Source organism: Raphanus sativus, chromosome 5, assembly GCF_000801105.2.
Source record: "Raphanus sativus cultivar WK10039 chromosome 5, ASM80110v3, whole genome shotgun sequence".
Lineage (NCBI taxonomy): Eukaryota > Viridiplantae > Streptophyta > Magnoliopsida > Brassicales > Brassicaceae > Raphanus > Raphanus sativus.
This window is the reverse complement of record NC_079515.1, coordinates 287,412-308,470: the sequence shown is the minus strand read 5'-3', so window position 1 is coordinate 308,470 and position 21,059 is coordinate 287,412. Positions and strand designations below refer to the sequence as shown.

At 34.0% G+C, this 21,059-nt stretch overlaps 5 protein-coding genes across 5 annotated transcripts; 4 read left to right on the top strand and 1 right to left on the bottom strand.

Annotated features, from left to right (window-relative positions):
• Positions 1–113: 113 nt before the first annotated feature.
• LOC108837469 (photosynthetic NDH subunit of lumenal location 3, chloroplastic-like) lies at positions 114–1,170 on the bottom strand. Its single transcript, XM_057011198.1, has 3 exons — positions 821–1,170; positions 437–723; positions 114–346 (listed from the first exon to the last, which is right to left on the bottom strand). The coding sequence occupies exons 1-3, from the start codon at positions 1,098–1,100 to the stop codon at positions 248–250; spliced, it is 666 nt and encodes a 221-aa protein (XP_056867178.1). The 5' UTR covers positions 1,101–1,170; the 3' UTR covers positions 114–247.
• A 132-nt stretch (positions 1,171–1,302) lies between these two features.
• LOC108836831 (mediator of RNA polymerase II transcription subunit 11) lies at positions 1,303–2,550 on the top strand. Its single transcript, XM_018609933.2, has 3 exons — positions 1,303–1,447; positions 1,517–1,633; positions 2,156–2,550. The coding sequence occupies exons 1-3, from the start codon at positions 1,394–1,396 to the stop codon at positions 2,333–2,335; spliced, it is 351 nt and encodes a 116-aa protein (XP_018465435.1). The 5' UTR covers positions 1,303–1,393; the 3' UTR covers positions 2,336–2,550.
• A 6,779-nt stretch (positions 2,551–9,329) lies between these two features.
• On the top strand, positions 9,330–13,515 carry LOC108861282 (alpha-dioxygenase 1). The gene is made up of 10 exons (XM_018635121.2): positions 9,330–9,519; positions 9,855–10,118; positions 10,528–10,677; positions 10,913–11,046; positions 11,438–11,654; positions 11,757–11,902; positions 12,006–12,233; positions 12,371–12,573; positions 12,684–12,927; positions 13,060–13,515. The coding sequence occupies exons 1-10, from the start codon at positions 9,412–9,414 to the stop codon at positions 13,286–13,288; spliced, it is 1,923 nt and encodes a 640-aa protein (XP_018490623.1). The 5' UTR covers positions 9,330–9,411; the 3' UTR covers positions 13,289–13,515.
• Positions 13,516–14,361: 846 nt separating this feature from the next.
• Positions 14,362–15,989, top strand: LOC130495086 (V-type proton ATPase subunit G1). Its single transcript, XM_056986132.1, has 4 exons — positions 14,362–14,469; positions 15,072–15,174; positions 15,348–15,448; positions 15,579–15,989. Exons 2-4 carry the CDS (start codon positions 15,087–15,089, stop codon positions 15,720–15,722), a joined length of 333 nt encoding a protein of 110 aa, XP_056842112.1. The 5' UTR covers positions 14,362–14,469; positions 15,072–15,086; the 3' UTR covers positions 15,723–15,989.
• A 46-nt stretch (positions 15,990–16,035) lies between these two features.
• On the top strand, positions 16,036–21,020 carry LOC108861562 (uncharacterized). The gene is made up of 16 exons (XM_018635457.2): positions 16,036–16,330; positions 16,416–16,763; positions 16,841–17,352; positions 17,464–17,538; positions 17,682–17,748; positions 17,890–18,215; positions 18,357–18,590; positions 18,679–18,866; positions 19,139–19,280; positions 19,365–19,473; positions 19,555–19,657; positions 19,750–19,939; positions 20,028–20,126; positions 20,246–20,304; positions 20,429–20,534; positions 20,653–21,020. The coding sequence occupies exons 1-16, from the start codon at positions 16,075–16,077 to the stop codon at positions 20,818–20,820; spliced, it is 2,982 nt and encodes a 993-aa protein (XP_018490959.2). The 5' UTR covers positions 16,036–16,074; the 3' UTR covers positions 20,821–21,020.
• Positions 21,021–21,059: the final 39 nt, after the last annotated feature.

Here is a 21,059-nt window from a genome sequence, read left to right as displayed (position 1 = left end):
CTAAATACTTCCAATTTTTTTAGTTACCATTCCTCTTCGTTTTCTATAATCTCAACTAGTCTTGAACTTGTTGTTGATATGAGTATATTTTTACTCAACAAAAGCACTTGAACTATAGTGAAGGCAGCAAAACATAAGACAAATTAATATTACATTTTCATGACCAATGGAAGAGTTATGAACCATGGAATCATCTCTTCTTCAATAGCAATTAAAACGGTGTTTTAGAACCGGAACTGGGGCCTTTTCACGCCATTCTGATCATAACCTCTTGAAGAATTATCTTTGTATCTTTATAACACGCTTCTGTCTCAGCTAAGTTCTTCCTTTTTGCTGCATCTTCGAGCTGTGTCGACAAAATAAAAAAAAAAATAAAAAGGGGGAAGAAATATAAGGATCAACACCGCTTCTTCGAGCTTGAGTACTGATAAGATACCTTTTCAAAGTTGTCGAAGAGTCTATTGGCCAAATCAGTGAGAGGCTGCTTGTCTTGAGAGGCAGCAACAGAGATGAGGTTGTCGAAATCGTAGAACAAGAAGGTGGACTTAAGCCTCAAGTACTTTTTTACATAGTTTAACGTGTCTGCTCCGATCAAATCCTCCATTGCCAAGAGATCGAATGCATTCTTTTTAACTCTGTATGTTCTGCCTTTCGCCCCGATATCAGCTACATACACTCCTTTCTTCAAGAACGTTCTCGTTCCCGTCTGCTCGTTCACGATGTCTGAGGGGGCCATAAGTAAAACCGGAAATGATGTATACTGAGCAAGTTGTACTATTGTTTGGGTTATGTAAACACTACAAAAAAAATTACTACTTACTGTTGTAAATAGGAGGAGTTGGAAGAGGACCATCGATCCAAAAACCATTGTTGTCTTGTGCTAGAGAGACATTACTTTCGCCAAAAGCTCCAGTTAGAGATATGGAGACAGCAAATCCCAAAGCCATCCGTCTTGTGAGCTGTTGTTGTTCCTGAACTTTGTCGGTTTTCTTGCAAACAAAGCCGCTGGATTTTCCCGTTCTACTTCTATCAAGTAGTTTGGGAATCGAGGGTAAAGTGCAGGTGCTGGTGAGAGTGTTAAGGTCTAGGAAGTGAGCCATTGTAGTTAACAGAGCAAAGTTTTTCAGTATCTGTTGTGTTTTTTTTTTTTTTAATCCTTTGCTATAACAGAGAAAAACGGCCATCACAAAGATTCTATCTAAAACAAGGGGGGGGTGTTTCGTAATCTTCAACACTTTTAACTACGCGCTGTTCTACTATCCTCGAGTTAAAATACGCGCCGTTTAAGTGCCAATAATCCTCCTTCTCTTTTTTTCTTTATTTTTTTGAGAGTCGCGAATGGGTCTTGTCCGTCGCTGATCTACAACCCCGCCGTCCCGATAATTAGAGATAGATGGATCAACAGACGCAGAACACTTCGCTGCAGCGACTCCAGAATGTCGAGAGGGTGAGATTTCACGAAACAATCAATCACTTATATAAGATTTAATCTCTGGGTAATTTTGGGGAAGGGCAGAGAGTGGTAAGGGTGTTGGATATAGCAGGAGGAGTAATGGAAGAAATGACGAACCCTTCTGGTCCCAGGAATGATTTGGTTAAGTCTCTTTGTGGAGAGTTCATGCAATCCATCAAGGTCTCTCTCTCTCTCTCTCTCTCTCTCTCTCTATCTCTTCTTCTTCCACTTCGTTTCGTTTTGCCATTTTCCACCTTTAAAGTCCTTTGAGCTTTAATGTATTTGTATGATTAGATTGTTATATTAGGGTTCATTACATACTCTGTAGATTGAAGTGAAGGGCTTTTGTTTTTAGAGCTTTGATTCGGAGTTTAGTTTCTGATGGTCTCAAGATGGCTGTTGCTTCCTGTTGCGTGATTAATGATGATTCATCTTTGATCTGTGTAAAAGTATTTGGTTTTATGCCTCAAAGTCTCTCCCTTTTAATACATATTTTAAGAACATTTTGGGGCTCTCATTTGACACTAGTCTGTCTATAGATTAGGGATCATTACAATCGTGAACCAGTAAAAAGGCTTTTCTTTTGGTACCTGGTTTTGTCTCTAGTTTAGTTGATCACATGATCGTTTAAAGATTTCATCAGCTAAACATTATAACTTGTCTCATTCATGAACTCGGTCTTTTTTCTTTTATGTATTGCAGGATATACAAGTGACACTAAGGGAAGAGATCAAAAGCGCCTGCGAGTACCGCCCCTTCGAGAAATCCGATTACAATGCAAGGATAGCTAATGAGATCTGCTTCCACAAGCTCGAATACGTTCTCTCTCGGCTTCATCATCTTCAAAATACCCTTGACCACTATCCTCCTTCTCATGATTGAACTCTTATCCAAGTAGTTTCTAGAGGTTTTGACAAATATCCTTTATGTTGGTGGTATTGATATTCATAAAAGGCTTTTTTGAGGAATTATTCCAAACCATTATGATTTAGTTTCCGCCTGTTTTGTGTTTAAGTCGCTTGCGGCACAGGTAATATTTTTCTTCCATTTATTGTATTCATTTTGCTGAGAAAATATCAGGTAGGTTTTGATTAGAACATTCGGCTAAATGCTACATCGATATAGCGACATACACGCGGCTGCGCGTGTTGCAGACTAACCTGCGCCAAATCGGCGGCCTGTATGGTAAAATATGAATTGCATCGGACAAGAGGGGGAGACCATGGAGAGTCAGAATTGTTGGTCTTTGAAAGCCAAGCACGTTTTTAGTAATACACTAGTTGCCATGTCCAATAGATAAAAATACAAGAAGAAAACTTTCACATTTGGTTCTGGATGACTCATTCCAAATTAATTATATTTGACCATTGACAGCCACATGATTTGGCAGCTTCGATTAATTATTAAAAAAAACACATACACATGGAATATTATATGAGCTATACTTGAATTCCTTTGGCTTTTAGTAAATGTTTTAGAATCCTCACTAGCATACCGCCCAAAAATAAGTATAGTTATAATATTTTCTTTAGAAAAAAATGTTTCATATTGCTATTTAAGAAATTCAAAACCAAATTAGCCTAATTTATGAATGTGCAGAAGTACATGCCTTTCAACTGAGTTTCTACCCCGCTTTTCACATCTAAAAAGGGAATAGACGGTGAAAAATACGGAGAAGATTAACGAATTTTCCAAAGGGATTATTTCAATAAAGAGAGAACTATAAACTTGTAATTGGTATATCATTTTCTTACGTGATCCCGGTCTGTTTACGGGGAAATTTTCTACACAAAAGACCTGAATTTGTAGTATTGGACTTTTACTAGATAATCCAGCAGTACTCCACCTATTTGATCAAACTTGGGTTCCCTCCCTAAACTTGCCGACGGCTAGAACATATGGTACGCAACATAGACCTAACAACAATAATAGCATGTACATATATACATATATACAGAGATTATTTGTGCCTCTTGTCATCTGTAATCATACATTACTAGGATATGATCCGCACTTTGTGCGGGGTGAGAGGAAAATTAAATACCTAAAATCAGATCATATTTGAATTTATATACCATAAAATCTAGAAGTCCAGCCATTTCAAACTAAAAGCAAATGTTAAAAGCTGAATGATATATTCGATTGATTTGAGAGATGTATAAATATAGTAAATCAATTGTTTAATCAATTAGTTTGCTAGACAATTTAAGGGAATACTAGATTTTGACCCGCCCTTGAGAGGGCGGGTATATTTTATTTTTTTAGTTTTATTAGAAGTTTAATTTTTATATGTGTGTTTGATTATATTTGTGTATTTGTTTGTGAACTATTTTTAATTGATTTATAAGAGATTTTAATAAATTCTATCAAAATGGTTGGACTAAACCATTATCAATGTACGCGATAAAGGGAACCTATATCAATATGTCATGTTCTTGTTTTAATAGATTCTGACTATCTTTTCAGAGGGTGGATATATTTTTGTTTTAATTTTTTTTTAGGGATTATTTTCATATTTATATTTTTCTTTACATATTTGTGTTTTTCTTTGTATCATATTTGTGTATAAATTTTAATTAAAATATATTTTATAAAATAATAACAATTTAAAAATTGATCCGACATACGTTCAATTGTTTGTAATCATATGCCAGTATATCAGTTTTTTTGTAATCATAGCCATCTTTTCGAGATCTTGACCCGCAGGTATAGTGTTGGTTTGTAATTTTTTTAGTTTTTTTGTGTAAATATGTAATATTTTGTGTAATTTTTTCTTATATGTTAAAAAAAATAATTTATATCATTTTTGACCCGCCCTTTAAAGGGCGGCTATTTTTTTTGTAAAATTTAATTTTTATATTTATGTTATTAATCATGTAAGAAAATATTTATGTAAATCTTAAATAATTAATAAGAGATTTTAATCTATTCTACTAAAATAGTTGGATTAAATCTATATTAATAGTTCATGTTCATAACTTTAATAAAATAGAAATACAGATTATATCCAATAAAATCAACATTTCAAACATTTTTGTATGTGTGGCTTTTATTTCTGGAAAAAACTATTGTCCACCAAATTGTAAAGAAAAATAATATTTTAATAAATAAAACAATTTTAAGAATAGAAGCATTTACAAAACTGACAGCCAATATGCAAAACGTTTTGCAAGGTTGACTTTACAAAACCGATAATAAATTTTAACACAAAACAAATTACAAATAATACATTTGAGCTATGTAAAAATCTTGATATAAAACCCACTTTAGTAACTGATTTATCCCGAAACATAAAACTTACGTAATGGTTAGGCGATTAATAAGGATTGCGGTTAGTTAAATTTAAATAAGGTGTATTAAAAGGCAGTTATCTAAATTTTAATAAAGTGTATTAAAAGGCACTTATAAAATTTAAAAAGTGGACACAACATATATCAATAATGTACACTGTTGTTTTAATAGAATTGATTGTTAGCATGAGTTATTCATTTTATATTCAAATTTTGATACATGCAAAATCTGTAACTAAATTTAATGAAAATTATGTAAGGTTTTCCATTTATTTTTAAATAAATGAGGTTTCTGTATTTGAAAGAAGTTTTGATTTTCCCTTTTTACCATGTACAATATCTTTTTGAAATGAATAGAAGATAGAAATCTGATTTGGGTAACTGAAATTTAAATTGTTTACTCGTTTTATTAGAATTTTGTTAGGATAATTATGCAAAATATGGTTAGCCTAAAAGTAAATCTTGTAATCCAATAACAAAATAGATTTTGTTTAAGGTATTAGGTGAAAAAATATTGTAACTAACAAATATTGTTATTTTAAAACCTTAAAGTAAGTAGTTGTCTAAAATATTATAATTTTATTACTATTTATTATTTAACAAAAATTTTAGAGAGTTTGGAGATATGTTTTAGGGTTTAGACTTTAGTTTAGAGTCATGATTAGGATTTATAATTTATATTCGAACAGAATAATAATAATTGTTATTTGTTACAATATACTAACATTTATTGTTATTTTAAAACTCTACATTGAAAAGAACTACTCAAAAATAACTTGTTAGGTAAAGAACATTCTACTTTTAATGTAAAAGTGTGAAATAACATTTGAACTTTAAAATTTCAGTTTGATATCTATAAAAGAGATTTTAATTATTTTACGTATCTCATTATACTTGCATAATATATTATGGTGCGAGATTATGTTTAAATTTTTTATATTTTAGTGTAGTTAAATTTCCTAATTTTGAATTATGTTTTTAATAAGTAATGAGTAGAATTATGCAAGATAATTTTGTTTTCTATATAAATAAAATATTATTTTAAAAATAAGGTAAGATATTCTTTCATGAAAATATAGCGTGTCAACAAATATAATTTGTCACAATCTATTTTACATTAGAAAAGTTTAGAAATTACCAATACGAAATCTCGTCTTAAGTTAACCACTTGATATCTTCTTGTAAATCACCCATGAGAGGAACATCTCTAACGCTACAAAAACCTGCAAAGTCTAGATACACATGAAGTTAGTTTAACTAACAATACACATATAATACTAAAACACGATCATGTCCCTTAACATAAACTTCACTCTTTTCTTTTTGTTTCCAAGACATTGCATGACGTCGATTTCACCCGTATCGAGGACGTCACCATTTACATCTGTAAATAAAGAGAGTTAGATAAGGTGAGTGCTTGTGTTTAAAAAGAAAAGATAAGGCGAGTGCTTATGTAATATATTCTTTCATAGAAAATTAATATATGTAGTTTTTCACGACCTATGCTCTCTTGAACCTACAGCTCTGGTGAATCATGCTAAGAAGTTTTGTTTTAGGATGGTTAGTCGATATGGTTTGGTCTATATTTATAGGATTTGGTCGAAGGTATATTAGGTTTCTCAATATGCCAAGTAGTAAACTGAATATATGAAGAATATTCTAGAGCATATAATATATTTACAGATATTTTTTGTTTGTTAAATACACAAAATATTCTCTAAAAACATGATCTGATGAAGTTAATATATTTCGAATTTGCAAAAATATTTTATTGGTGTATTCCTAACTTTTTGATTCCTTTTCATTCCCACTAACAATAATTAAAAATTGTATTATTTTTTGACATGGACTTTTTAACCAAAATTATTTTAATTGTAACTAATATTAACAAATCCCGAGATTTTTTCCATTGGATATCTATAACAATAATATAATATCTTGTTTTTCATTTTTTGTTGCTTATCTTGTTAGAAAAATAATTTTAAACATATAACATGTTCGATTATTATATATAAGCTAGTGTTTGATGTGATATGATGATTTCTACATATAACATGTTTGATGATATACGTATATATTTAATATATGTTTTAAGATATACAATTTAATTGTATCGACATGGGTTAATTCGAGAACTATGTTTGATGTCGATGAATAAATATTAGTTTTAAATACTTATACATGATGGTTTATGTTTAGATTTGGTGGGTTCAGTTGTTGACATTCAAATCTTGGTTCATATAATGATAGTTTGCGTGTTGTAGGTTTACATAGTTTAGTACGTGTATATGCTTTAGTTTAAATTATATTGAGTAGAACTGTTCTACCTGAATTACAGTAACATATATTTAAAGAAATTGTTTTTTTGTTTAAGTAAAAGATCATCAAATAAAAACATAGCTTATAAATAACTAAATGGCATGAAATAGTAAATACCGTTGAAACAGAAGGATACCTCAAAAAAGGGCCTTCTGTTTTAATAGTATAGATGTACAATGATTGATTGACCACTCAATCAGTTTATGCCATTTTTTCTTTTTGTATTACCGAAATTTCTCTGTGTCAATAATGACAAATCAATTAGTTCAATCTTACACTAATTACTAAACATTTTTAAGATTAAACTTGTGCATGAAGTTTTGCGTTATTGAATATCTAGGTCTAAACAGCTCAAATAATGTGGATTATGAAACAAAATTGATTGTCTTAAAAGTATGCATTCATAACTATACAATCAATCATAATGGCATGATTGATCATGGCAAAGTTATAGGAAAATTAAAATTTTATAGGCAACAACTTAACAATTACGTTAACTAACATGAACACAAACCAAAAAGTTCTCATTATGTCTATTTATACCCTTAAATTACTATTAATAAGAGTAAATCCCTTATTAAACTAATGTCGAAAATTAACTCATCCCCAAAAAACGCTAAGCTACAGGTTTAAGCAAAACTAATTCGAGAAAACCAGATTTTAATAACTTCATGGGATAACATGACTTAGTCATATAGTTTTTTTGAAATTGTATGTTAAGCATCCCTATATTATATAAGTTGTCCAACGAAACATTTGAGGATTTTGCAAAAACAATGTTTAAATATATTAGCATTTATTTGTATAAAAGCATGACTCTTTCATATAATTAGTCCAACCTTACATTTGAGGGTTATACAATATCATATTTTTTCTCAAAATTACATGTTTAAATCTTCTATTTAGACAGAAGATGACCCCTAGCAGCTTATATAATGTTTTTGTATTGGAGCATGAATATAAAATGTTAGTTATAAAATTCTTTTGCATTTAACATGTTAATATATCGGTGCAAATTTTCCATTTTCCTATAGTTCTCATGCTACAACTTTTGTTATATGCAAGTACTTTGGAAAATATAATACCAAAATTCTGTGGTTTAACGTATGCTAGATTCAATTTCCCTAACAAAATGATATAGTATATACAATGCACTAAAAAAAAGAGTACTAATGGCAGTCAATATAATTAATGTAGTCTTTTAAGGGTAATTATATTTGAAGGCTGAAGATGCATGAGACTGCGACACATCATCAAAATGGCAACATTGTAATAAATTTACTCATTCAAGGTTATTCTCTCAAATTGCTTCCTTATTAATAATAAGGGATCATCATTGCTTCCTTATTAATAATAAGGGATCATCAATCTTAAGAGAAGCTTTATGTACACAAAAGTTAGAAGCAAGGATAAAACTTTATCTTAATTTGCTATATTAATTTTCTTAAAGTATGCATTTTTATTACAAAAGCAAAAGTAACTTTTTAGAGCTAATTAATATTTCTTTATAACATCTTAATTAAGATTTTAATTTATTAGATTCAATGTATTAAACTAAATAATAGTTATAATTTGTTTTAAAATGATTTCATCCCTTATTTTTAACAGCTATAAAATAAAATTCTTAAATCAGATTTTTTTCTTTTTGACTTTAAATAAGGTAACGCAACAAAACATGCATAGTTCATACTCCCTCTGTTTTTAAATAATAGATGTTTTGAGATTTTCACACTTATTAATAAAACATATTAAAACTTACTTATTAGTGCATAGTTTTTTGTTATTTTATATTTCCTATATTTCTAAACCAATAAGATTTCAAGAAATGCAATTAATGTTTTTGAGATTCACAATTATTCATAATTAGTTGACAAAAATTACATTGAAAATATGAAAAATATATCTTTTTGAAACAAAAAAATTTTCTAGAACATACATCTTTTAAAAACAGAGGGAGTATTCATTATGATACAAAATGATTCACATACGGAGGCGGCTCTAGATGGGTGACATACAGTCTACAGAGGTGGATCTAGATGGGTCATACCTATAATACTGCCCAATCGCCCATATTTCAAAATGATACGATAAGATTCACAGATAATACTATTTAAAAAACCAAATATGATTTAAATATGGCTAGTGTTATTTGACAAAAGAAAATAGGTAGTGTACGTATTCTCTCCGAAATTTGAACAGTCTTCTCGTTTATCATGGTTTTTCCCTATAAATAGATAGACAGACAGACCAAGGTTTTCCTCACACCATTCACAATCATTTTCATTTAACTCTTTGGTCCTTTTCACTGTTGCTCGAAATTTCTCGAGTTACCTCAGAAACTTTAAAAAGATGAAAGTAATAAGTTCTTTAATCTCTTCTGTTTTGTTTAAATTCATCCACAAAGACTTCCATGACATTTACTCAAGAATGTCCGTCTTCGATCGTATCCTACTTCTTGTAAGTAATTAAACTTTAGTGTTACCACGTAGATACACATCAGTGCGAAAATGAAATTAGAAAAAAAGGAAAACATTTCTTTAACAAAACAGTTTTTATGTTATCAATCATTAATTAGTTTTTTTTTTGGTGTAAATGTTAAGAAATCATTAATTAGTTGTGTCAGAAAACTCCATGCAAAATTCTTTGTAATTAATAATATTCTCTTTCCGGAGGTTTTGTGTAACATATTTTCATCAACATTAAGTTTGGATAGTCTATAATGTTTGACTATACTCATTCATTCGAAAACAGTTATGAATTTATGATGATCGGATATAACATGGTCCATGCAGATCGTGCATGCAGTGGATAAGATGGTTCCGTGGCACAAGCTTCCGGTATTCTTGGGTTTGGCCTACCTAGGGTTACGCAGACATCTTCACCAAGAATATAATCTCATCAATGTCGGTCAAACTCCGGTTGGGACCCGGTTTAATCCTGCTGATTATCCGTACCGGACTTCTGACGGAAAATTCAATGATCCGTTCAACGAAGGCGTCGGCAGCCAAAATAGCTTCATCGGAAGAAATTGTCCTCCTGAAGACCAGAAGATCAAGGTAAGTTTGCCTTCATATATATGTGTCTCTATAAAAGTCTTGATTAATACGGCTTCTTATTTGTTTTTGGTTGGTAATTTTTGGATGTGAATTTATTTGCCAGTTTGTAAACGTATATAGACTAATTTGAATCACGTTAGGTCGATATTTTATATGGAGATCGATGGAGAATAAAAATATTTCGGTCTTTTCCAGTTGAGTCGAACATTCGAATAAGGAATGACTTACTAATATTACTGAATTGAAACGCTACTATAAAAGTTACATCGTCTCGAGCATTTTCTATATTGAAGCATGTTTTCCATTTTCCAGGTTTTGAATAAAGCCATGTTGTTGTGTTTTTTATGTAAATGACCTTCTGTTTTTTTTGTAATTGACCATGTTTTTTGTGCGATTTTTTTTTCTCAAGTTACTGAAGCCAGACCCCATGGTAGTGGCGACGAAACTATTAGCAAGAAGAAATTTGATAGATACGGGAAAGCAATTTAACATGATTGCAGCTTCTTGGATACAATTCATGATTCATGATTGGGTTGATCATCTTGAAGAAACTAAACAGGTTCATTAATTAATCTTACATGCCCTACATTTCCGATGCTAATAACTAAAAAAATGTTGTAGCGGCAAAGAAGATGATAATTTAGTTACTCTTAAGGGTTTCCTATACAGATAGTGAGTTTAAGGTTGAGTTTTTTTTTCTATTAACAGCTTTTTATAAAACAAACATTTGAGTTAGTCGAGTTTACAAAAAAAAACATTTGAATTAGTCTATGGTTTAATCTTGTTAAACTTAGATCGAGCTCGTTGCTCCAAAAGAAGTAGCGAACAAGTGTCCCTTAAACTCCTTCAGATTCTTCAAGACAAAGGAAGTTCCTACCGGTTTCTTTGAGATCAAGACCGGTTCGCTAAACTCACGTACACCTTGGTGGTAAGTTATACTATACTATATCCTGTAAAGTATACAACCGTTATTAATAATGCAGTTTATTCTAAGCCTAGCTTGTATAGATTATATATATCGTACATACTAACCACCTTAGTGTCAAGAAATTGATACTAACATGAACAAAAAATCAAAAACTAAAATCTAAAAACCGAAAAAACAAAAAACAAAAACCAAAATCTAAAAACTATTAAAAGAATCATCACATAAATCTAACATATACACTTTATTGCGTATACTATACAGTACATACCTTATTGCTAAGTAAGTCTAACATGTACATCAATCAAAAATGAATTATTGTATCTACCTAAGCCACCCCAAAAAAGAAATGTCAGAACAAACATGATCATACGTGTGAGTATTATGAAATTAGGGATTCGAGTGCCATCTACGGAAGCAACTCGAAAGCAATGGACAGAGTGAGAACTAACAAAGACGGTAAACTAAAGATATCGGAGGAGACGGGTCTCTTACTCCAAGACCAAGACGGGTTAGCCATTTCCGGCGACATACGTAACAGTTGGGTCGGTGTCTCCGCCTTGCAAGCTCTTTTCATCAAAGAGCACAACTCCGTATGCGACGCCCTCAAGGTTAACTATTTTTTTTTGTAAATTACGATTTTTAATATGCATATAGATTGAATGATTGTATAAACTAGCTAGTTCGCTATTATTTTTTAATGCATTATATAGAAGGAGTACGATGATTTGGAAGACGAGGATTTGTATCGCCATGCTAGGCTAGTAACGTCAGCAGTGATTGCCAAGATTCACACCATAGATTGGACCGTTGAGCTTCTCAAAACCGACACTTTACTTGCCGGGATGCGAGCAAATTGGTGAATAACTGTACACTTTTGACGATCTATAATCACGTCACACTATTTTTTTATAAATACACATTTAACATTTGTGAATGGTTGTAAATGGTGTGTGTTTTAGGTACGGAATTTTAGGAAAGAAGTTTAAAGATTCGTTCGGACATGTAGGAAGTTCCATCTTGGGAGGTGTCGTGGGTATGAAGAAACCGCAAAATCACGGAGTCCCATATTCTATAACCGAAGAATTCACCAGCGTCTATCGAATGCACTCGCTCTTACCTGATCAGCTCGAACTACGTGACATTGATGTTGTACCGGGAACTAATAAATCAATACCGTTGATTAAAGAGTATACAACTTACTTCAGAGCTCTGAATTTTCTGTATTTTTGAACAAATTCCCAAACTAAATATTTTGAAAGTTAAGCTTTTTTCTCTCTTGATTTTTTTTTAATAATAATAATTTGATTGTATGCATGCATTGTAGGGTTTCTTTCGGAAAATTGATTGGTCCTAAGGGAGAACAAACCATGGCTCATATTGGATTCACTAAGCTAATGGTCTCGATGGGTCATCAAGCAAGTGGGGCTCTTGAACTGATGAATTATCCAGCGTGGCTTAGGGATCTTGTTCCCCACGACCCCAATGGCTACGATCGTCCGGACCACATCGACTTAGCTGCTTTAGAGAGTAAGTCAATCCGATCCAAGCCGTTCGTTTTGTGTTTGTATTTATATATTGTGGTTTTGATTGGATAAGTGATCAGATTCATGAATTGTGTTCTTCGTCATTTGATATAGTCTATAGGGACAGGGAGAGGAATGTTGCACGGTACAATGAATTTAGGAGATCTATGTTTATGATTCCGATAAAGAAGTGGGAAGACCTAACAGACGATAAAGAAGCAATAAAAGCACTAGATGACGTGTACGGTGGTAATGTGGACGACCTCGATCTTCTGGTGGGACTTATGGCCGAGAAGAAAATCAAAGGATTCGCTATTAGCGAGACTGCCTTTAACATTTTTCTTCTCATGGCCACAAGGTATGTATATTTACTATTAAACATTTTGTTTGCTATAGTTTTAATTAAAATTTTCAGGATAAAAGTGGACAGCTGAATTTAAATTTCAAGGATAGATAATAATATTGTTATATAAAACTAAATATATTTCAGGAGACTGGAAGCAGATAGATTCTTCACGAGTGACTTCAATGAAACTACATATACAAAGAAAGGACTTGAATGGGTGAATACTACAGAGAATCTCAAAGATGTTTTTGATCGCCATTATCCTGAAATGACCGATAGATGGATGAACTCTGAAAGTGCATTTTCAGTATGGGATTCACCACCAGTTGCCAAAAATCCAATCCCTCTCTATCTCCGAGTTCCACCATCTTAATCAGAGATCGATTATGTCTATATATGATGCACTTTAAAGGACTTCTATTTTATTTAATTGGTATTCTTTGTTAATGTGAGCTGTGTGTGTGTTGCTGCGAGCTCTCAATATTATTCATCTACGACAATTGTTTGTAATATTTAAAAATGCATGATATATACATGTATCATTTGTTTGTAATTATCTTTGTTTTGTCATTAAATAAATGATTATTGAGGAGTTTTATTCTAAAACGGCAAGCAGTTTGTTCCTAGTGACACCGAATGACACATGGTTTCCAATATATTTGTTAGATTTCTCATTCGCTTCGTGTTTTGACAAGCTGTGTGTTGACATAAATATGCTCTCTCTCTCTCTCTCTCTCTCTCTCCAGCGTGGTGAATTCCCAAGAACATGTCTATGCTTCTCTTGTTTTCTTCTTATGTCATAATGAAAGTTAATTTTTTCAAGTCAAAGTCAATTTTTTTTCTCTGGAATAATATGGAATATTATGGAAAGAATTAGTGATAAAAGAATTGGTTTATCTTTTTTATATATTGTTTAGGATTTCTTCCAACTACCGATTTAAAAAATTTGTGTCTAATTCGCCCATTCAAGATGATGATTATTTGAGTGTTAATCTCAAAATATTCAGGCAAAGATCGATAGCCAATTTTAGATCAGATCGATGAGAATCGTATTGAACTGTTTGGATCGCACTATGATACCATGTTAAACTTGATGAAATTCCAACCTAAAACCAATTGATTTTAAGTTACAATCCCATCTAGCCTAACAAATCATTCAAAAAGTTTTTATTCCAAAAAATACATCCCAGTTGGAGCCAATATATATAAGTTGAAAAACATTGTTTCCTTTTTGTGTTTTTATTAATCAAATAGATATTGGTTGATTAGGAAGACGAATAACATGATATGCTGTGATATCTGTTTTACAATGTTCCCAGCATACTGAAATGAAGCTAGTAGTATATTAATCTGTGAGGCCTTTTTCTTCCATACGTGGGCTCAATCTGAGTAGAAGCCTATCATTTTGAAACGGCCCATTACAAATGGGCTATCATTACAATAAAACGTGGGCCCACTACTTTGATTCTTATTTTGGATCAGATCGGATTGATTGATTAGTTGATTTTGATTATCTCTCTCTCTCTCCTCTGTAGGAACAAGCCAAAAGCAAAGGTATGCCTTCTCTCTCTAATTTGGATGAGATTCAATCGGAAGTCGAAATTGTCGCACCGTGTTCTGTCTACTTATGGGAGGAGTAGGAAGAATATGAACAGGGGATTCAACTTTGTTAGGACTTAGAATCTTTGCTAGGATGTGTTGGATAAGATGAGTTATTGTGAATTCTACATTTATTTGGCTTGGTGATACTCATCAATCCACCTCATTATAGATCTTTATCTGATTCTGATCCTAAAATGGATTTTCCCACTTGTTTTGATTCTTCTAGTCATTGGATTTGCTAGATTTTAGCAAGCCTCTGCTGCTGCTTATTGAATCATATACTAACTAAAGGAGTGTGTTCTGCCTTAGTTAGAGCTTTGTATTTCTCATGATCCAGATATAACGATGATGATGATGATTTCGCCAAAATAATAGCAAAACAGCTGTTGGGATCATGTGAAGGCTTTTGTTGTTTGTGGCTTATTTTATCCACTACTAGCTTAGCTTGTGTTGTTAAATGCTTTGACCTTACCCATATTTTATTCTTTTGATTTCTTGATCCATAAATTTTGATTACTTTGATAATTATCTAACAACACCTTGTTGTTTTGTAGGATAAAAAAAGAGAGATGGAGTCTAGCAGAGGTCAAGGTGGGATCCAGCAGTTGCTTGCTGCTGAACAAGAAGCTCAACACATCGTCAATGCTGCAAGGACCGGTAAATAGTCTGAACCTTTATACAAAATGATGTTGTCTCTGATCTGGGGCTAAATAATAGTTGGTTTCAAACTTGTACTTTTGTCAAATAAAATTGCAGCATTTGGGGGATAATGCATATATATATGTGTGTATTGAAGTTGATATGGTAATGTGTGTGATATTGTGGTGCAGCAAAGATGGGAAGGCTGAAGCAAGCAAAGGAAGAGGCTGAGAAGGAGATAGCTGAATACAAAGCGAAAACAGAGCAAGACTTCCAGAGGAAACTTGAGGAGGTAAGTACTAAAAACAGAGCAGCAGTACTTTCTTGTCTGACAATATATACAAAAACAGTGTCCTGTTTTCTCTTTTCTAATAAACCATATATATATATTTATTTGGTACACAAAAAATAAAAAAAAACAGACAAGTGGAGACTCGGGTGCGAATGTGAAGAGGCTGGAGCAAGAGACTGATGAGAAGATCGAGCAGCTCAAAAGCGAAGCATCCAGGATTTCCAACGATGTTGTGGAGATGCTCCTCAAACATGTCACCACTGTCAAGAACTGAGAGAGAGATTCCTGTAATAATAATAAAAAAAAATGTCATTTATGAGTGTTTATGCTCCTCCTATGTTTCTCCTTCTTTTTCATTCACGCGTGTGGTGTTACTGGATGGGGATCTCAGTGGACTCAATGTGTTGTTTTTGTAATTTATTCTCTACCATCTTCTTCTGGTTGTTGTTGTGGTTGTATTCATCATTTCCCTTTTGAGGGAGGATTGTAATAAAAAAACAATTGAAATCTAAGATTTACATAATAAATACCATTATTATTAGATTAGATGTGTACTGAGCTTGGGCTTTCCTCTTTTTAAGAAAAGTCTTTTTCATTTTGGAGACCAAAAAAAAAAAAGAGAAACGATGAGGAGCGACGGGATCTTGGGAGTCGTCGGAGGAGGATCGGATGAGAATAGAGGAAGAGGGGTGGTGGTGGAGAGTAGAAGGAGATGGCTAAAGAGGAGAGAAAGATGGCTGGTCCTTCTGGGGGTAGCACTTCACGCAGTATACATGCTCAGTATTTTCGACATTTACTTCAAAACTCCCATAGTCCACGGCATGGATCCTGTGCCTCCCAGATTCTCTCTCCCTCCCGCCAAACGACTCATCCTTCTCATCTGTACCTACCTACCTTGTTTTTTTTTCAGTCAATACTCTCTTCTTTTTTTCTGTTAACTCACTCATCGGTCGGTCAAATGTATCAGCGGATGGATTACGAGCAGACAAGTTCTATGAGCCTGACGTTGACGGCAATTACAGAGCGCCCTTCTTGAGGAATATCATCAAGAATCAGGGTCGTTGGGGTGTCTCTCACGCTCGTCCTCCCACTGAGTCTCGACCTGGCCATGTTGCTATCATCGCTGGCTTCTACGAAGATCCCAGTGCTGTCACCAAAGGATGGAAAGCCAATCCTGTTGAATTTGATTCCGTTTTCAATCAGAGCAGACACACCTTTGCTTATGGCAGTCCCGATATCATTCCTATTTTCTGCAGTGCTCTACCTCACTCCACCTGGAACTCTTATCCCCACGAGTACGAAGACTTCGCTACAGGTTCGCTTCCCTTGTTTATTTACTTCTTGTTTATGACTGGAGTGGAATGTAATGTGCAGTCTTTTTCTTTGCTGTAGATGCTTCCTTTTTAGACGAGTGGTCTTTTGATCAATTCGAGAGCCTTCTCAATAGGTCTCACCATGATCCCAACTTGAAAGCCCTTCTCCACCAGGACAAACTTGTTTTCTTTCTCCACCTTCTTGGTTGCGATTCCAATGGTCATGCTCATCGCCCTTTCTCCTCCATCTATCTCAACAATGTCAAAGTTGTTGATAAGATCGCTGAAAGGGTCTACCATCTCTTGGAGGATTACTACCGAGACAATCGCACTTCTTATATCTTTACTGCTGATCATGGCATGAGCGATAAAGGAAGTCATGGCGATGGGCATCCTACAAATACTGATACTCCGTTAGTTGCTTGGGGAGCCGGGATTAAATATCCCAGACCAGCGACTGGACAAAGTCACTCTGATTCTGTTACTAGCTTTGTGGACAAGCACGCTCATGATATGCCCACACCTTATGATTGGGGCCTTAACCGTGTTGAGAGAGTTGATGTCAACCAAGCTGACATAGCACCCCTTATGGTCCGACTCTCCTCTCTTTTGTTATCCATCCCCCTCAATCAAACAACGAAGTTGTTGAATCTGATTTTCGAGTTCTTTAGTTTCACACTTTTTTTGTTACTATCTCTGTAGTCAACGCTCTTGGGTTTGCCATCCCCAGTTAACTCTGTTGGAAACCTACCACTCGGTTACATGAAGTTGAACGAGGTATGTTTATGTGAACTTTTACTAGTGTTCATGGGTGAGAGGTCGAAACTCACTAGGGAACTGGTTTATATTGGAAGAGGAATATATACACATATTCCAGAGGTTGATACTCGTTATTTTTTTATTTTTTTTTGTATATTTAGGCAGAAGAAGTTGAAGCTGTGCTAGCTAATACCAAACAAATCCTTAATCAGCTTCTTCGTAAATCACGTATCCTTTTTGTTGCTCACAAACTCATGATAGCTTAAACTCATAGTTCAAATGGCTTTCTTTAATTTTTGGATTTTGTTTCTGAGCATTGCTTATAGTCTGCCATTTACGTATTGGTTATGGTCTCCTTGACAAAATCAGTTATAAAAATGTCAAACTCCTTATTTTTCAAGCCATTCAAGCCGTTGGTGGACCATTCCTCATCGCTTAGTCAGATTGATGAGTTAATTTCTGCCAAACATTATGAAGCTGCAATGAAAATGGCTGTAGACCTCAGAAACTTGGCACTAGAGGGCCTTCATTACTTTCAAACGTATGACTGGCTAATGCTGATGACTGTCATTACCCTTGGATACACTGGATGGATGATCGTACTTGCTCTGCATGTCCTGCAATGTTATAGTTCACTATCAGGAGATTTATCCAAGAAAGGGCAATTATCTATGCAGAAAAAAGATTCCAGAAAAGTAATGCAAATACTTCACTTTGACAAGCTTAGACCTCTTTATTTTTCTTTAGCTGTTATGTTTTCTTGATTATAGTTAAATATCTGTACTATCTATGTGAATTTTTCACCTTTCTCAGATAGATTGATCATTCTGACGCAGGTATATCTATCAGGCTGTCTGCTTATGGCAATTCTCACTGTGCTAAATTTGGTGGAGCACTCTCCCCCTCTTTACCATGCATACATTGGAATGACAGTATTTCTATGGACACAGATTTTTAGTGAATATCGATTAATAAGAGGACTGTGGATGTATTTGAGGGAAAGGAAGGCTGGTTACTTCATCAAACTTCTATTTGCCGCAGCTGTGTCAATTGTCATTGTGGAATTATTGGTATGTGTAATTGGATCGGTTTACTACGTTTTTTTCTGAGGTGGAGACATATATTGTCCTGATCAATTGTTCTTTCAACCTCCTGCAGGTCCATAGCTTCACTGAGAGAAAGCTTTACACTTGGTTTTTCTTGATAGCAGGTTTTGTGTCTTCGATTTTGCTGCACATTTCAATTCCTTGGAGATCTGGGATACCAGTTTTTGTATGTATGTCTTGTTGGTTCCTGTCTGTCTTCACTCTGATGCCAGCGGAAATTCCTGATAATAATAACCTCGTGTAAGTCCCTTTCCTAGCCCTTGAGGTTTTCTCTGTTTTGTGGGTATACATGACACGGAAACATAATTTATTACTTAGCAGATGTGGTGACCCTTGAGGCGAAACTCATCTAGAACAACGCTTCACTCCCTTTGACTTTGGATATGATTATTCAGTAGAGTTTAAAGAATAGAAATTATGTTGAACACAAATAAAAGATCTTTGCTCTCCAGTGTCAACTTCTAGCTGTGAAATGGTCATTGTTTCATGTTGGTACAATCTCTTGGTTGCAGAGTTATAAGTGGAGCTATCATAATAGTAATAAGCCTTGCTGCAAAGTGGCTAGACACACATGCAGAAGGGAACAAATTTTGGCAGAGTATCACTTTTCACGAAAGCAAGAAGCCGATGTGGTCCAAGCTATATTTCATACAGGTATAGATAGATAAACCTTTTCTACTTTTAAAAGGTTAAGATTTTGGTTCTACGTCTAGTAGTTCACTTTTTCATGGTAAACAGATTATTTTGGTTGGAGTTTCGTCGGTGATGGTGTCTCTGTCAACAAAGCACCGAACACAGAATCAAGAACTACATTCGTCACACCAGTTCATAAACTGGTTAGTTGCCGGTAATATCCTCAGACCTATGTTCTGTTTGCATAATGTGTTTTAAGTTATCGTTGGTTTGTGACAGTCTTCTGTCTTTGCAGGTTCGTCGATGGTTCTTCCGTTGTTTTCAGGAAATGGTATCCTTTCACGTTTAAGTTCAATATTTCTTGGTTTCGCTCCTCCATTCCTTCTTCTGTCTATTGGGTTTGTCTCTCTACAAGACTTGGCTATAAATGAGAGTTCACCGATTATATAGATCAGTGTTCTGTTCTCATGTCTCCGCTATTTGATTGCAGATATGAAGCTGTCTTTTACAGTGCTCTAGCCGTTGTACTAATGGCATGGATATTATTTGAGAACGCTTCTCATCATTCTAGCAAAGCAAAAGATTCATCTCCATCAGAACAAAACACAGAGGAACATGTCACTATTGGAAGTGAGGAGAGATACTTGCAGCTATCAGATGTGCGGATTCCTTTGATTTTTGTAAGTCACCTTCTCTCTTGCCCTTGGTCCTTGTGTTACATTTGGACACTATAGCAAAGTTTTGGTAATTTTGGATTGTGTTTTGTAGATGGTTTTGTTCAATGTGGCCTTCTTTGGAACTGGGAATTTTGCAAGTATAGCAAGTTTTGAGATATCATCTGTCTACCGGTTCATCACAATCTTCAGCGTGAGTATTATGCAACATCTAGAATATATATGATAAAAAAGAAGAATCTCACTTTTTTCTTTCTTTCAATTTTTGATTCTATATAGTAGTCTAATGTGAATAATTGCATTTCTGGACAGCCCTTTCTGATGGCAGCTCTTCTTATATTCAAGCTCTTCATACCGTTCATGCTTGTCATGTGAGTATAAATGCTGAACCAAATTCATTAACAGTTACTTGGCTATAAAAAACTATACACTCTGATTTTTTATATTTTGTCTCTTAACTTTCTTGTTTCCCTTTGACTACTTGTAAACTGGCAGATGTGCGTTCAGTGCAATAACGAAATTAGTGAGAGTGCCAAGACTGGGATGTTACTTCCTTGTGATCTTATTTTCAGACATAATGACGATACATTTCTTCTTTCTGGTAAGTACCACACTTTGTTATGATTCTTGATCTATGTCAAAAAGCATATATGAGTCTGTGGATTAGAAGCGCTTCTGCACCTTGACATTTGAATGCAAAAAATTAAAATCAACTGCAGGTGAAAAACACAGGAAGCTGGATGGAGATAGGGAATAGCATAAGCCATTTTGGGATAGTGAGTGCTCAAGTGGTCTTTGTGCTTTTACTCTTTGCGCTCACAAACCTCTACACCAGAACCATCCGAGTCAAGCCGCTCTCTTCCTCCCCTTCTCTCAAAACGCTCTGAGATATGTTAGCAAATCAAATCTTAGTTAGAGCGGTTCGATCAGGAGATTAGTTTATGTTATATCGTTTGCTCTATGAATATGAAGTTTTGTTTCTATCCACTTCGAGTTTTAGAGGAAACTTATAGAATATTTTCTTTATTCAGGTTTTATAGTATTTTGATAAACTACCATCTGATAAATTGATTCAAATATTTTTCTCCTCTGTGATGGATGAATGATGAATTTCCCTAACTTATAT